The sequence below is a fragment of the Heterocephalus glaber genome, unplaced genomic scaffold, assembly GCF_053883595.1.
Source record: "Heterocephalus glaber isolate CG9 unplaced genomic scaffold, H.glaber_assembly_v1.0 deba00001429, whole genome shotgun sequence".
NCBI lineage: Eukaryota > Metazoa > Chordata > Mammalia > Rodentia > Bathyergidae > Heterocephalus > Heterocephalus glaber.
In genome coordinates, this window is record NW_028258294.1 from 23,070,964 (window position 1) to 23,085,822 (window position 14,859).

Here is a 14,859-nt window from a genome sequence, read left to right on the forward strand (position 1 = left end):
AAACAAATGGAATCCATAAAACAGATATAAATAGATTTCCAGGTCATGGAAAACTCCACTGAAAGTCTACACAGCAGAATGAGCCAATGTGAGGGCAGAATTTCAGATATAGAAGATAAGATTGCAATTAGTGACCAGGGAAAGAAAAATTGCTTCAAAATTATAAGGGAACATGAGAAATCAATCCAGCAGCTGCTAGATGATGCAAAGAAGAATAACATAAGACTGACTGGGCTCAATGAAGAACCAGGAGAGAGTGCAGATGACATAAAAAATCTCTTCACAGGAATAATGGCAGAAAACTTCCCAAGCAGGGGAAAAGAGCTTGACATACAGATAACTGAGGCATATAGGACTCCAAATAGCCGTGATCAAAAAAAATCTACACATAGGCATATAATTGCTAAGATTCCAGAAACACAACAGAAGAACAAAGTTCTCCAAGCACTCAGAGAAAAGAAATAAATCACATACAAAGGAAAGCCCATCAGGATCACAGCAGACTTCTCAACACAAACCATCAAGGCAAGAAGACCTGGGAGTGACATATTCCAAGCCCTAAAAGAAAACAGCCTCCAACCCACATTGATGTACCCTGCAAAACTATCTTTCAAAATGGATGGAGAAATAAGATACTTTCATGACAAAGAGCACCTTAGGAACTTCATGAATACCAAACCAGCACTCCAAAGAATTTTACACAATAGCCTAGGAACAGACATTGAGGATCACAACCCCAGGAAGCAAAGCAGAATGAACCCATCTGGCATGACAAGAAATTAAATGGAAAGGGGGGAGAACCCAATAAAAAGAAAAAGTCATGGCAATGATAAGTCAATACAATTCCATTATAGCCATCAATGTCAATTGTCTCAATTCACCAATCAAAAGAAACAGGCTGGCAGAATGGGTCAGGAAGCAAAATCCAACAATATGCTGCATACAAGAAACACACTTCATTCAGAAGGAAACTCATAGACTAAAAGTTAAAGGGTGGAAAACAATACTCCATGCGACAGGAACCCAAAAAAAAGCAGGAGTAGCTACCCTCTTGGCAGATCAAGTGGATTTCAAACCAACACTGATTAAGAGAAATGAAGAAGGACACTACATCCTTGCAAAGGGAACAATCCAAGAGGAAGAGATGACAATCATAAATATCTATGCACCAAACACTAGTGCACCCAACTATATAAAACAAATACTGATGGACATGAAAAGTCATATATGCACTACTACAATTGTACTGGGGGACATCAATACCCTACTATCACAAATAGATAGATTAACTAGACAAAAAATAAGTAATGACATACTAGAACTCAATCAAACTCTTGAACAAATGAACTTAACAGATGTTTACAGAGTCTTTCACCCCACAAAATCAGAATACAAATTCTTCTCAGCTACACATGGGTTGTTCTCCAAAATAGACCACATACACACATAGAACATGTTTAAGTAAGTGCAAAGGAATGGAAGTTATCCCCTGTATATTATCAGACCATAGTGCGATGAAATTGGAGATCCATAGCAAAAGAAACTCAAAAAGTTTCATAAACATGTGGAAATTGAACAACACACTTCTGAATAACCAATGGGTCACAGAGGAAATTAAAGAAGAAATCAGACAGCTCCTTCAATTAAATGACAATGACAGTACAACATATCAGAAGCTATGGGACAAAATGAAAGCAGTCTTACGAGGGAAATACATAGCAGTGAATCCGCATATTAGGAAAACAGACCAAGCCAAATTAAACAACCTGATGCTGAACCTCAAGCTTCTAGAAAAAGAAGAGCACAACAACCCCAAAGCTCATACAAGGGAGGAAATTATAAAGATTAGAGGAGAAATCAATGCAATGGAGACTAAGAGAATGATACAAAAAATTAATGAACCCAAGAGTTGGTTCTTCAAAAGAATCAACAAAATTGACAAACCCTTAGCCAAACTTATTCAGAAAAAAATGAAAGAAAAGGCCGAAATCCATGAAATTAGGAATGAAAAGGGTGAAATTACAACAGACTCAGCAGAAATCCAGAGGATCATCAATATCTGCTTCCAGAAACTATACGCCAATAAGATGGAAAACACAGAAGAAATGGATAGATTCCTAGATACATATGAATTACCAAAGTTGAATGAAGAAGACCTAAAAGTTCTAAACAACCCAATATCAACCAATGAAATTGAAAATGTAATTAAAAACATAACAACTAAGAAAAGCTCGAGCCCTGATGGCTTCACTGCTGAATTCTACAAGACATTTAGAGAGGAACTACTGCCACTACTGTTTAAACTCTTCAGTGAAATTGAAAAGGTAGCAATAGTCCCAAATTCATTCCTGGAAGCAAGCATCACCTTGATCCCCAAAGCAGAGAAAGACCCAACTGAAAAATACAACTATAGGCCAATCTCACTCATGAACATAGATGCAAAAATCCTTAAAAAGATACTGGCAAATAGAATGCAGAAGATCATCAACAAGATCATACACCCTGACCAAGTGGCATTCATCCCAGGGATGCAGGGATGGTTCAACATATGCAAATCAATCAGTGTAATACACTATATCAATAAAGCCAAGGACAAAAACCATATGATTATCTCCATAGATGCAGAAAAAGCATTTGACAAAATCCAATATGCATTTATGATAAAAACCCTACAAAAATTGGAATAGATGGTCTCTACCTCAAACTGATAAAGACCATCTATGAAAAACCAATAGCCAACATCATACTAAACGGTCAAAGACTGAAATCCTTCACATTAAAATCAGGAACAAGACCCTTGTCCACTATCACCACTCTTGTTCAATATAGTTCTGGAAACATTAGCCACGGCAATTAGACAAGAGAAAGAAATAAAAGGAATAAAGATAGGAAATGAAGAAGTCAAACTGTCATTATTTGCAGATGACATGATACTCTATATAGAAGACCCCAAGAACTCCACCAAAAGTCTTCTAGACTTAATAACCAAATTCAATCAAGTAGCTGGTTACAAGGTCAACACACAAAAATCAATAGCTTTCCTCTACACGAATGACAGACTCAATGAGAGAGAAATAGGGCAAATAATTCCTTTCACAATAGAATCCAAAAAACTGAACTACCTAGGAATCAACCTAACGAAAGAAATCAAAGACCTCTTCCCTGAAAACCATAGCACTCTGAAAAAAGAGATTGAAGATGATATCAAAAAATGGACAGACATCCCCTGGTAGTGGGTAGGAAGGATTAATATAGTGAAAATGGCCATACTTCCAAAATTTCTATACAGATTCAATGCAATTCCAATTGAGATCCCAGCAGCATACTTCATGGACCTTGAGAAAACAATCCAAAAATTCATTTGGAACAAGAAGAGACCCAGAATAGCAAAAGCAATCCTAGGTAACAGAGACATGGCAGGGGGTATCACAATCCCCAACCTGCAACTCTACTACAAACCTACTGTGATAAAAACAGCATGGTACTGGAAAAGAAACAGACCTGAGGACCAGTAGAACAGATTAGAAGATGCAGAAACAATGCCAGACACACTCAGCCATCTTATGTTTGATAAAGGAGCCAAACACCCTCAGTGGAGGAAAGAGAGCTGCTTTAATAAATGGTGCTGGAAAAATTGGGTTTCAACTTGCCAAAGATTAAAACTAGACCTATATCTCTGGCCATGCACTAAACTAAAATCAAAATGGATTAAAGATCTAAATATTAAAATAGAAACTTTGAACCAGTTGGAACAGAGGTTAGGTAGAACTCTTGAAGACATTGGTGTAGGAAAAAATTTTATGAACAAAACCTCAGTTGCCCGTGAACTACCACAAACAATCAACAAGTGGGATCTCTTCTCATTAAAAAGCTTCTGCACAGCAAGAGAAATCACCAGCAGTGTGAAGAGACAACCCATATTGTGGGAAAAAATCTTCACCTGCTTTTCCTCAGACAAAGTCTACTATCTCGAATCTATAAAGAACTTAAAAAGATCAGACCTCCCAAATTTAAAGACCCAATCTGAAAATGGACATCTGAAATGAACAGACATTTCTCAAACAAAGAAGTAGAAATAGCAAATAAATACATGAAAAAATGTTCAACATCACTGGTCATTCGAGAGATGCAAATGAAAACAATGCTGAGATTCCACCTCACACCAGAAAGAATGGGTGCTATCATGAAATCAACCAATAACAAATGCTGGCGGGGCTGTGGGGAAAGAGGAACCCTGCTCCACTGCTGGTGGGAGTGTAGACTGGTGCAACCACTGTGGAAATCAGTATGGAGATACCTCAAAGAACTAGGACTGGAAGTCCCATTTGACCCAGCTATTCCCATGCTGGCTATCTTCCCCAAAGAATTAAAAGAATCATACCACAGTGATATATGTGCACCATGTTCATAGCAGCACAGTTTGTGATAGCTAAAACTTGGAAACAGCCCAAATGCCCGTCAACTGGAGTCTGGATCAAGAAAATGTGGTTTTTTCTAAAATGGAGTACTACTCAGCCATAAAAAATGAGAAATTAGAGACATTTATAGCTAAGTGGATGCACACTGAGGCCATACTCTTAAGTGAAATAAATAGGACACACATGTATAAATACCAAATAGTTTCTGTGGTGTGAGGAACTGAAAGTGTAAATAAGGACTAAAATGTATAATAGGTAATGTGAAATAGGAAGAAAAGGGGCAAAGGGGAAGGAAGTGGGAGGGGCAGGGGAAAGGAAAGAAGAGAATGGAATTAATATGAGAAAATGGAAAAATAGGAACAAAATCTTTGTAAATAGGGAGGAATGGAGGGGTTGAAGGGAAGGCAGGGCAAGGGTGAAAAATAAGAACCAAGAGAGATTATGTAAAGGTGCAAATTTCCAATGATGAATGTCATTATATTGTATACCTAAAATGTACCAATGATTAGAATGAATAATCGATAATGCAAAATAGGAAGAAAAGGTCCAAAGGGGTAGGGGTAGTGGGAGGGGCAGGGGAAAGGAAAGAAGGGAAAGGAAGAATGATGAGAAATGGAAAAAATGGAAGTAAAGTCTTTGTAAATAAGGAAGGGTGGAGGGGGTGAAGGGAGGGCTAGGATTGGGGAAAAAATAAGAACCAAGATGCATCATGTAAAGGTACAGTTCCCAATGAGAAATGTAATTGTGTTGTATACCTAAAATGTACCAATAAAAGAATTTTAAAAAAAGAAAAGAAATACAGTATTATATCTAACTGGGTATGCTGGCTCTCTTAAAATCAAATTTCATGATTAGCATTTTCCCAAATCTCTAAGACCTTCAAAGATAGCTTTTAGTGACTGAATAATATCTGAAATCATGAATATGCCCTAATTAACTTAAAGGGGTTGTTAGGGTTACATAATTTTTTCAAAATGTTAATACTAAACATTAATAAATATTTTGCATGTAAATTATTACTATATTTGATTAAGATTTTTACCTGGACTAGACCCTAAGAAGTGAAATTAGAGGATCAAAGATGGAATAGGGACATAACTCAGTGGCACAGAGCTTTGCCTAGCATGCACAAGAGCCTGTGTTTGATCCCCAACACCACATAGTACATACATACATACATACATACATTCAGGATCAAAGGCTACAATTTAAAGACTTTTTCTGCCACCTGCCTCACAAGCGCATGATCCCAAGTTCGATCCCTGGTACCAAAAAATAAAATAATAAAATAAAGATTTTGATATATAGTATTATATCAAAATTATTTATTAGGTTATGCCAACTTACACTCCCACCTAAAACTTGAGTGTCGTTCACTCTCACTAACACTGTTGTAATTTTTAAATCTTAATAAGCCAAAAGTGAATGTCAATATTTGATGTGTATGTGCATAACATTTCTTTGATAACCAGTAAGACAGAACTTATTTTTTGTGTATTAGTCACTTGTACTTCTTCTGTGAATCATTTGTTCATTTTTTTAAACCAGTGTGATTCTACTTTGGATTAATGAATTCATATGTTAAAGGTAAAATCTTCTGTGATATATATTAGTCAGATAATCACGTGAAGCTCTAGTTTCTTTGCCTTTACAGTTTTATGCTTCTTAATGTATGTGTGCATACCTATTGATGTATAAATATATGTGTGTTAAATCATGTGTACATGTGTTAAAACTATTGCCCCCCACCCTGGAGGGGGACAAGGCAAGCCTATTGAGACATGAAATTTCTAAATTCAATAGAAATTTGCTGAGCACATAAATAAACATCCAATAATATGCAACAAGAACCTTTAAAAAACAGCTTCTTTGCAGAAAGCAAGGCTAACTGTGTCTGAGGACTTGAACAGTTTATCTAAAGAATAGTTTTTGCAGGTGAAAAATTTTAAAAATAAATATATATAGAAAACCGACAATAAAATTAGAAGAAATAATACAACATCCCTTATATATTCATCAGCCAGGTTCAATAATGATCAATATATGGCCATTCTTATTTAATACAATTCTACCTGCTTCTCTGTCCTCAGATCATTTTGCAACAAATTCTAGACATCAGATCATTTCATCTCTCAGTTATACATATGTTTCTTTTATTACAACTATATTTAACACTGCTGCAGTATTCATCATAACTTGAAAAACATCATAATCTAGTGTCTTCAAATATGCCATTAGTGGAAACAAAGTCTATGTAAATAGGGAAGGGAGGATGGGGTGAAGGGTGCACAGGTAATGGAGAAAAAATAAGAACCAAGATACATCACGTACAGGTACAAGAACCCAATGATAAATGTAAACGTATTGTATACCTAAAATGTACCAATAAAAGAGTTTAAGGCAAAAAAAATATGCCACTAGCGTTTGCATCCTCCATGGTCTTACAAATTTGTAACAATTATTTAAAAAGATATATGTAAATTGAGGACTATGGAGTTTTCACTAAATCTTACAAAATTGTATCTGCATCTTGTTGAAAATCTCAGTTCTTAACAATACTGACATAATTCTGTGGCTAGGATCCATAATAAACAAATTTTAAACCACAAGAAGATCTGTGTTATTGAGTTTTCCTTTGCCTCAGGCTCCAACATGACTCAGCAGAACACAGGCACTGCTCCCACTTTCATTTAAAATTTGGGGAGATTTTGGCATTTAAAAAAATATTGCATTAAAGTATTTATGATTTTAATTACTTAGATTTTCAGATTCTCTGTAATATTTCATACCTTAAGTAAATGTCTTCCTAGTCCTCTACCTACTACTGACCTGGTATAATTCCTCATTTAATTTATTTCACAAGAATATCCTCCAGTCTCAAAAAACAAAAATAAATCTCTACAAGTATCAATGATTAAAGAAAATAGTTTAAGGTCTTGTTGTGCTTAACTTTATCCTTGAGTTTCCCAATAGAATGTACAAATTACTGTAAGACTGAGGGCCTTACCAAACACTCCAAGGAGCTGACTGTAGTGAAGAACACCTGGGAAGGAACACACCCGACAAGTTGGAAAAAGTAAAACAGACCTTTATTAGTCTGGCCAGGTGGCACTCTCCAAGCAACAGGCTTAGAGAGGGCCCCAAGTTCAGGGGGTTGGAAGGTTTTATAGGGGCTGCAGGGGTGCTTAGCAAGCAGAACTACAGAAGCGGAATTTTTGCAGTTAGGGGACAGTTGGGGCGGGGGGGGGGGGGGTTGTAGATGTTCTTTACTTAGCAAACAGGATGTTCCTTACACAGAAACAATGGTACATTCCTGGTGTCTCAATAGATAAACAAGTACATGCTGGGAACTCTGTGTCCTGTAGTGAACCCAAAACCCACAGGGACAAGATGGAAGAGCTGTAACAAGATGGCATTACTTGTGCTAAGTCTCATCTGGGTCTTACATTACTAGATTTAAAAATAGCACGGACAGTAAGAGACAGAGACCTCAGGGCTCTCAGGGTCTCAGTGTATCTTCTCTTAGGCCCTAAAGTTCAATGTGAAAAGGAATACAGTAGAAGAGGGAGAAGCAATAAATACATAAATGAAATAGTTCTGGGCAGTCATGCCACCAAATGAATGCATTAAATTCATTTTTTATTTTATAAATGATTTTTAGGAATTTTAACAATTTTAATCTTGATGTATAAGTGCATAAAATATTTGTATGATTCTAAACTCAAATCTATAAAACAAGAGAGATTCAAAGAAGTCATACTTCAATCACTGCCCTTCTAATTTATTCCCCAGTAATTACCCAATTCTTTTAGTTTTTCTAATACTTGAGGTTACCATTTAATAGCCAAACACACACACACACACACACACACACACACACACACATTTCCCTCATCTTAAAGACAAAGCAGTACTTTTTTATTCATCTTGCTTTTTAGAATTTAACAATATATAATAGAGATTAGCTATATAAGTATATATTTTATTTCCTTTGTAGTTTCATAATGCTGCATAGTTTAAGCAACCATTGTGTACTCTCCTAGTGATGGTTAGCTGGGCTACCACCTGTCTTATATTCTGGAGAATAGTGCTGTAAGGAATGGCCTCATTAATTTCATGTTTCTATTCTTAGAGGCAGAATTCTGAATAACAGAAAAGGATTTTTAGCACAGGAGGAGGCTTCCAGATCACCATGCCACCACTCCCAGCTCAGAGGAGGAACCTTCCAGGTAGCCCACTCCAAGTAGAGAGGAGGAGGCTTCCAGGCCACTGTAGCACCGCTCCCAGCACAGAGGAGGTGAGGTGTGTGGGCAGCAGCAGCACACCCTCGACCCCCTGTTGAAATGAGAAGACACATAAGCCTCAAAACCAGACTTCCAGATCACCTAAAGCAATCCCAAAGGGAAACAAGATGGAACACTCTGATACTCAACCACCTGAACTCCCTCAAATGGCAACAAAAGAGGATCTGGAAAAATGCAAAATCAGAAATAATCTCTTAGATAAAAGCAGAGGACACAGATAAAAAATAGAGGAGCTGAGGAACATGATGGAATCCTAACATTGGAAACAAATGAAATCCATAAAACAGATCCAAACAGATTTCCAGGAGATGAAAAACTTCACTGAAAGTTTACGCAGTAGCATGTGCCAATGAAACCATAGAATTTCAGATACGGAACACAGGACTGCAATTAGTGACCAGGAAAAGCAAAATTTCTAAAAAATAGTAAGGGACCACGAGAAACTAATCAAGCAGCTACCAGATGATGCAAATTAGAATAACGTAAGACTGATCAGAATCAATGAAGAAACAGGAGAGGGAAGAAGACATTAAAAAAATGTTCACAAAAGTAATGGCAGGAAACTTCCCAAGCAGGGGAAAAGAACTTGACATAAAGATAAGTGAGATATAGGACTCCAACTAGCCTTGATCAAAAAAATCTACACACAGGTATATAATTGTTAAGATTACAGGAACCCAACAGAAGAACAAAGTTCTACAAGCAGTTAGAGAAAAGAGAAACAAATCACATACAAAGGAAAGGCCATCAGAATTACAGCAGACTTCTCAACACAAACCTTCAAGGCAAGAAGAGCTTATTGGGTTGGAGGCTGTTTTCCTTTAGGCCAGTGATGTATTCCAAGGCCTAAAAGAAAACAGCCTCCAACCCAGATTGATGTACCCTGCAAAACTATCTTTCAAAATTGAAGGAGAAATAAGATACTTTCATGACAAAGATCATATGAGAAACTTCATGAATACCAAACCAGAGCTCCAAAAACTTTTAAACATTATCCTAGGAAAAGACAATGAGGATCAGAACCCCAGGAAGCCCAGCAGAATGAATCCACCAGGCACGACAAGAAATTAAAAGCAAAGGGGGAGGATCAAACAAAAAGAAAAAGTCATGACAATGATATGTCAATACATATCAGTTATAACCACCAATGGTAATGGTCTCAATTCAACAATCAAAAGAAATAGCCTGGCAGAATGGGTCAAGAAGCAACATCCAACAATATGCTGCATACAAGAAACACACTTAATTCAAAAAGAAACTCATAGACTGAAAGTTAAAGTGTGGAAAACAGTACTCCATGTGACAGGAACCTGAAAAAAAGCAGGAGTAACAATCCTCTTTGCAGATCAAGTGGATTTCAAACCAACACAGATTAAGAGAGACAAAGAAGAACACTACATCCTTATAAAGGAAACAATCCAAGAGGAAGAGATAATAATCATAAATATTTATGCACCAAACACTAGTGCGCCCAACCATATAAAACAAATATGAACAGAAATGAAAAAACAAATAAACACTAATACAATAGTAGTGGGGGACCTCAATAACCCACTGTCACAAATAGATCAAGTAGACAAAAAAATAAGCAAGGAAATACTAGAACTCAATCAAACTCCTGAACAAATGAACTTAACAGATGTTTACAGAGCATTCCACTCCAGAAAATCAGAATACACATTCTTTTCAGCTGCACATGGGTCGTTCTCCAAAAGAGACCACATTCTTGCTCACAGAACATGTTTAAGTAAGTGCAAAGGAATTGAGGTTATCCCCTGTATATTATCACACCACAGTGTGATGAAATTGGAGATCAATAGCAAAGGAAACCGCAAGAATTTCATAAACACATGGAAACTGAACAACACACTTCTGAATAACCACTGGGTCACAGAGGAAATTAAAGAAGAAATCAGAGAGTTCCTACAATTAAATGACAATGTCAATACAACTTATCAGAATCTTTGGGACACAATGCAAGCAGTCTTACAAGGGAAATTCATAGCAGTGAATACGCATACTAGGGAAACAGAGCAAGCCTAATTAAACAACCTGATGCTGAACCTCAAGCTTTTAGAAAAAGAAGAGCAGGACAAACCCAAAGCTCATACAAGGGAGGAAATTATAAAGATCAGAGGAGAAATCAATGCAATGGAGACTAAGAGAACGATACAAAAAAATCAATGAAGCCAAGAGTTGGTTCTTCGAAAGAATCAACAAAATTGACAAACCCTTGGCCAACCTTTTCAGAAAAGGGAAAGAAAAGGCCCAAATCCACGCAATTAGGAATGAAAAGGGTGAAATTACAACAGACCAAGCAGAAATTCAGAGGATCGTCAATACCTACCTTCCAGAACCTATATGCCAATAAGATGGAAAACACAGAAGAAATGGACAGATTCCTAAATACATATGAATTACCAAAGTTCAATGAAGATCTAGAAATTCTAAACAACCCAATATCAATCAATGAAATTGAAAACATAAAAACTTACCAACTAAAAAAAGCCTAGGCCCTGATGGCTTCACTCCTGAATTCTATAAGACATTTAGAGAGGAACTACTGCCACTACTGTTTAAACTCTTCAATGAAATTGAAAGGGAAGCAATACTCCCAAAACCATTCCTAGAACCAAGCATCACCTTGATCTCCAAAGCAGAGAAAGACCCAACCAAAAAAGAGAGCTACAGGCCAATCTCATTCATGAACATAGATGCAAAAATCCTTAATAAGATACTGGCAAAAAGAATGCAGAAGATCATCAAGAAGATCATACACCCTGATCAAGTGAGATTCATCCCAGGGATGCAGGGATGTTTCAACATACACAAATCCATGAATGTAATACACTATATCAATAGAGCCAAGGAAAAAAATCATATGATCATCCCAATAGATGCAGAAAAAGCATTTGACAAAATCCAACATGCATTTATGATAAAAACACTACAAAAACTGGAATAGAAGGTCTCTATCTCAACCTAATAAAAGCCATCTATGAAAAAACAACAACCAATATCATGAAAAATGGTCAAAAACTGAAATCTTCCACACTAAATCAGGATCAAGAAAAGGATGTCCACTATCACCACGCCTGTTCAATATAGTTCTGGAAACATTAGCCACGGCAATTAGACAAGAGAAAGAAATAAAAGGAATAAAGATAGGAAATGAAGAAGTCAAATTGTCATTATTTGCAGATGACATGATACTCTATATAGAAGGCCCCAAGAACTCCACCAAAAGTCTTTTAAGCTTAATAACCAAATTCAGTCAAGTAGCTGGTTACAAGGACAACACACAAAAACCAATAGCTTTCCTCTACACGAATGACAGACTCACTGAGAGAGAAACAGGGCAAATAATTCCTTTCACAATAGCATCCAAAAAACTGAACTACCTAGGAATCATCCTAATGAAAGAAATCAAAGACCTCTTCTCTGAAAACTATGGCATTCTGAAAAGAGAGATTGAAGATGATATCAGAAAATGGACAGACATCCCCTGCTCCTGGGCAGGAAGGATTAATATAGTGAAAATGGCCATACTTCCAAAACTGCTATATAGATTTAATGCAATTCCAATTGAGATCCCAGCAGCATACTTCATGGTCCTTGAGAAAACAATCCAAAAATTCATTTGGAACAAGAAGAGACCCAGAGTAGCAAAAGTAATTCTCGGCAACAGAGACATGGCAGGGGGTTTTTACAAGCCCCAACTTGAAACTATACTACAAAGCTACTATGATAAAAACTGCATGCTACTGGCAAAGAAACAGACCCTAGGACCAGTGGAACAGATTAGAAGATGCAGAAACAACTCCAGACACACTCAGCCACCTCATCTTCGATAAAGGAGCCAAACACCCTCAGTGGAGGAAAGAGAGCTGCTTTAATAAATGGTGCTGGAAAAATTGGGTTTCAACTTGCCAAAGATTAAAACTAGACCTATATCTCTGGCCATGCACTAAACTAAAATCAAAATGGATTAAAGATCTAAATATTAAAACAGAAACGCTGAACCAGCTGGAACAGAGATTAGGTAGAACTCTTGAAGACATTGGCACAGGAAAATATTTCATGAACAAAACCTCAGTTGCACATGAAGTAGCACAAAGAATCAACAAGTGGGATCTCTTCTCATTAAAAAGCTTCTGCACAGCAAGAGAAACCACCAGCAGTGTGAAGAGACAACCCACAATGCATGAAAAATTTTTACCTGCTGTTCCTCAACAAAGGTCTACTAGAATCTATAAAGAACTTAAAAAAATCAGACCTCCCAAATTTAAAGACCCAATCCAAAACTGGGCATCTGAAATGAACAGATATTTCTCAGACAAAGAAGTAGAAATAGCAAAGAAACACATGAAAAAATGTTCAACATCACTGGTCATTCGAGAGATGCAAATTAAAACAACGCTGAGATTCCACATCACTCCAGAAAGAATGGCTGCTATCAAGAAATCAACCAATAACAAATGCTGGCAGGGCTGTGGGGGTAGAGGAACCTTGCTCCACTGCTGCTGTGAGTGCAGACTGGTGCAACCCCTGTGGAAATCAGTGTGGAGATACCTCAAAGAACTAGGACTGGAAATCCCATTTGACCCAGCTATTCCCCTGCTGGGGACCTTCCCCAAAGAATTAAAAGAATCATACCACAGTGATATATGTGTGCCCATGTTCATAGCAGTTTGTAATAGCTAAAACTTGGAAACAGCCCAGTTGCCCATCAACTGGACACTGGATAAAGAAAAAAAATTTTTTTCATAAAATGGAGTACTACTCAGCCATAAAATATGAGAAATTAGAGACATTTATAGCCAAATGGATGCACATTGAGGTGATGCTTTAAGTGAAATAAATAGAACACACATGTATAAATACCGAATACTTTCTCTAGTGTGAGAAACTGAAAGTGTAAATAAGGACTAAAAGGTATAATAGATAATGTGAAATAGGAAGAAAAGAGGCAAAGCGAAAGGGGATGTGGGAGCAGTAGGGGAAAGGAAAGGGGGAATCGAATTAATATGAGAAAATTATAAATGGAAATTAAAGTCTTTGTAATTAGAGAGGGGCAGAGGGGTTGAAGAGAGGGCAGGGGAAGTAGGAAAAATAAGAACCAAGAGAGATTATGTAAAGGTCCAAATTTCCAATGATGAATGTCATTATATTGCACACCTAAAATGTACCAATAAAATTAAATTTTAAAAAACAAAAGGATTTTTTAAATGTTTATATAATGAAATGAATTAGTCTTTTTTTTAGATTTAGTGATGGTTTGGAAAGTACTACTCATTCCCAGGATATGAGTAAACTGACCCTCTCACCTAGTTCTTGAGCTGTTATAGTTTTTAACGTTTAAACTAACCCACTTACATATCTTTTCCTGGTGAATAATGTTAATGACCAATCCATTTTCCTTTCCCATACAACCACCTAATTAGTCCCAAAATAATCACTACAACGCTAATTATTTCTCTAATTATTTGAGTATACTAATTCACCTTTATTGAATGATAATTTCCATCTTATATTTAGTAAATCACTCTATTTATTCCGTTGGTGCATCTGATCTTATTCCCACATCAAGCTGTAGTAACTATCGTGGTTTCCATCCATGTTTTATTGTCAGGAAAATTAGCCACTCCTCATTGCTCTTTTTTTCCTGGATAGTCTCTTCTCTTCCCAAAATAAATTTTATAATCAACTTGTCTGTATTCAGAAAAAAATTCCTGATTTTATTTTGACATAGATTGCCTTATAGATTAACTTTGAGTAAACTGGCATCTTAATATATGAAAAATTCCTCTTCAAGAGTATGATGAGATTTTTTTTCATGTGTCCAGCTCTATGTTGATGTATTTCAGAAGTCTTGTATAGTTTTTTTCATCTAGGTTCTGAACACTTATGACTTATTAGGGTTCTGTCTTAAATCCATTTTAAGTTGAAAATACTGTAAGTTAGAAACGCATTTAGCACATCTAACCTACCAAAGATTGTTGCTTAGCAACACAGTGCCCTGTAGAGTGTTAGCTGCTTACCCTTGTGATCACATGGCTGACTACAAGCTGTGGCTCACTGCTGCTGCCCATTGCAAGAAACACACATGGGATATCACCAGCCTGGAAAAAGATCAA

The 14,859-nt window shown here is 36.7% G+C and overlaps 1 protein-coding gene across 3 annotated transcripts in view; it reads right to left on the minus strand.

The window, feature by feature from the left end:
• The window catches only part of Cwf19l2 (CWF19 like cell cycle control factor 2), a 268,444-nt gene that overhangs the window by 126,681 nt on the left and 126,904 nt on the right, over positions 1 to 14,859 (minus strand). The window contains exon 19 of one of the 3 annotated variants that reach the window (XR_015451556.1): positions 14,764 to 14,844. The exons of 1 other annotated variant lie outside the window; for it this stretch is intronic. Coding sequence is in view for 1 of the 2 variants with exons in the window: in XM_087212141.1 (XP_087068267.1) it covers positions 14,837 to 14,844 (8 nt within the window). In the remaining variant the exon portion in view is untranslated. Of the gene's footprint in view, positions 1 to 7,489; positions 14,845 to 14,859 lie in introns of those variants that run through there. One more of the 3 variants, XM_087212141.1, reaches the window with a different exon arrangement.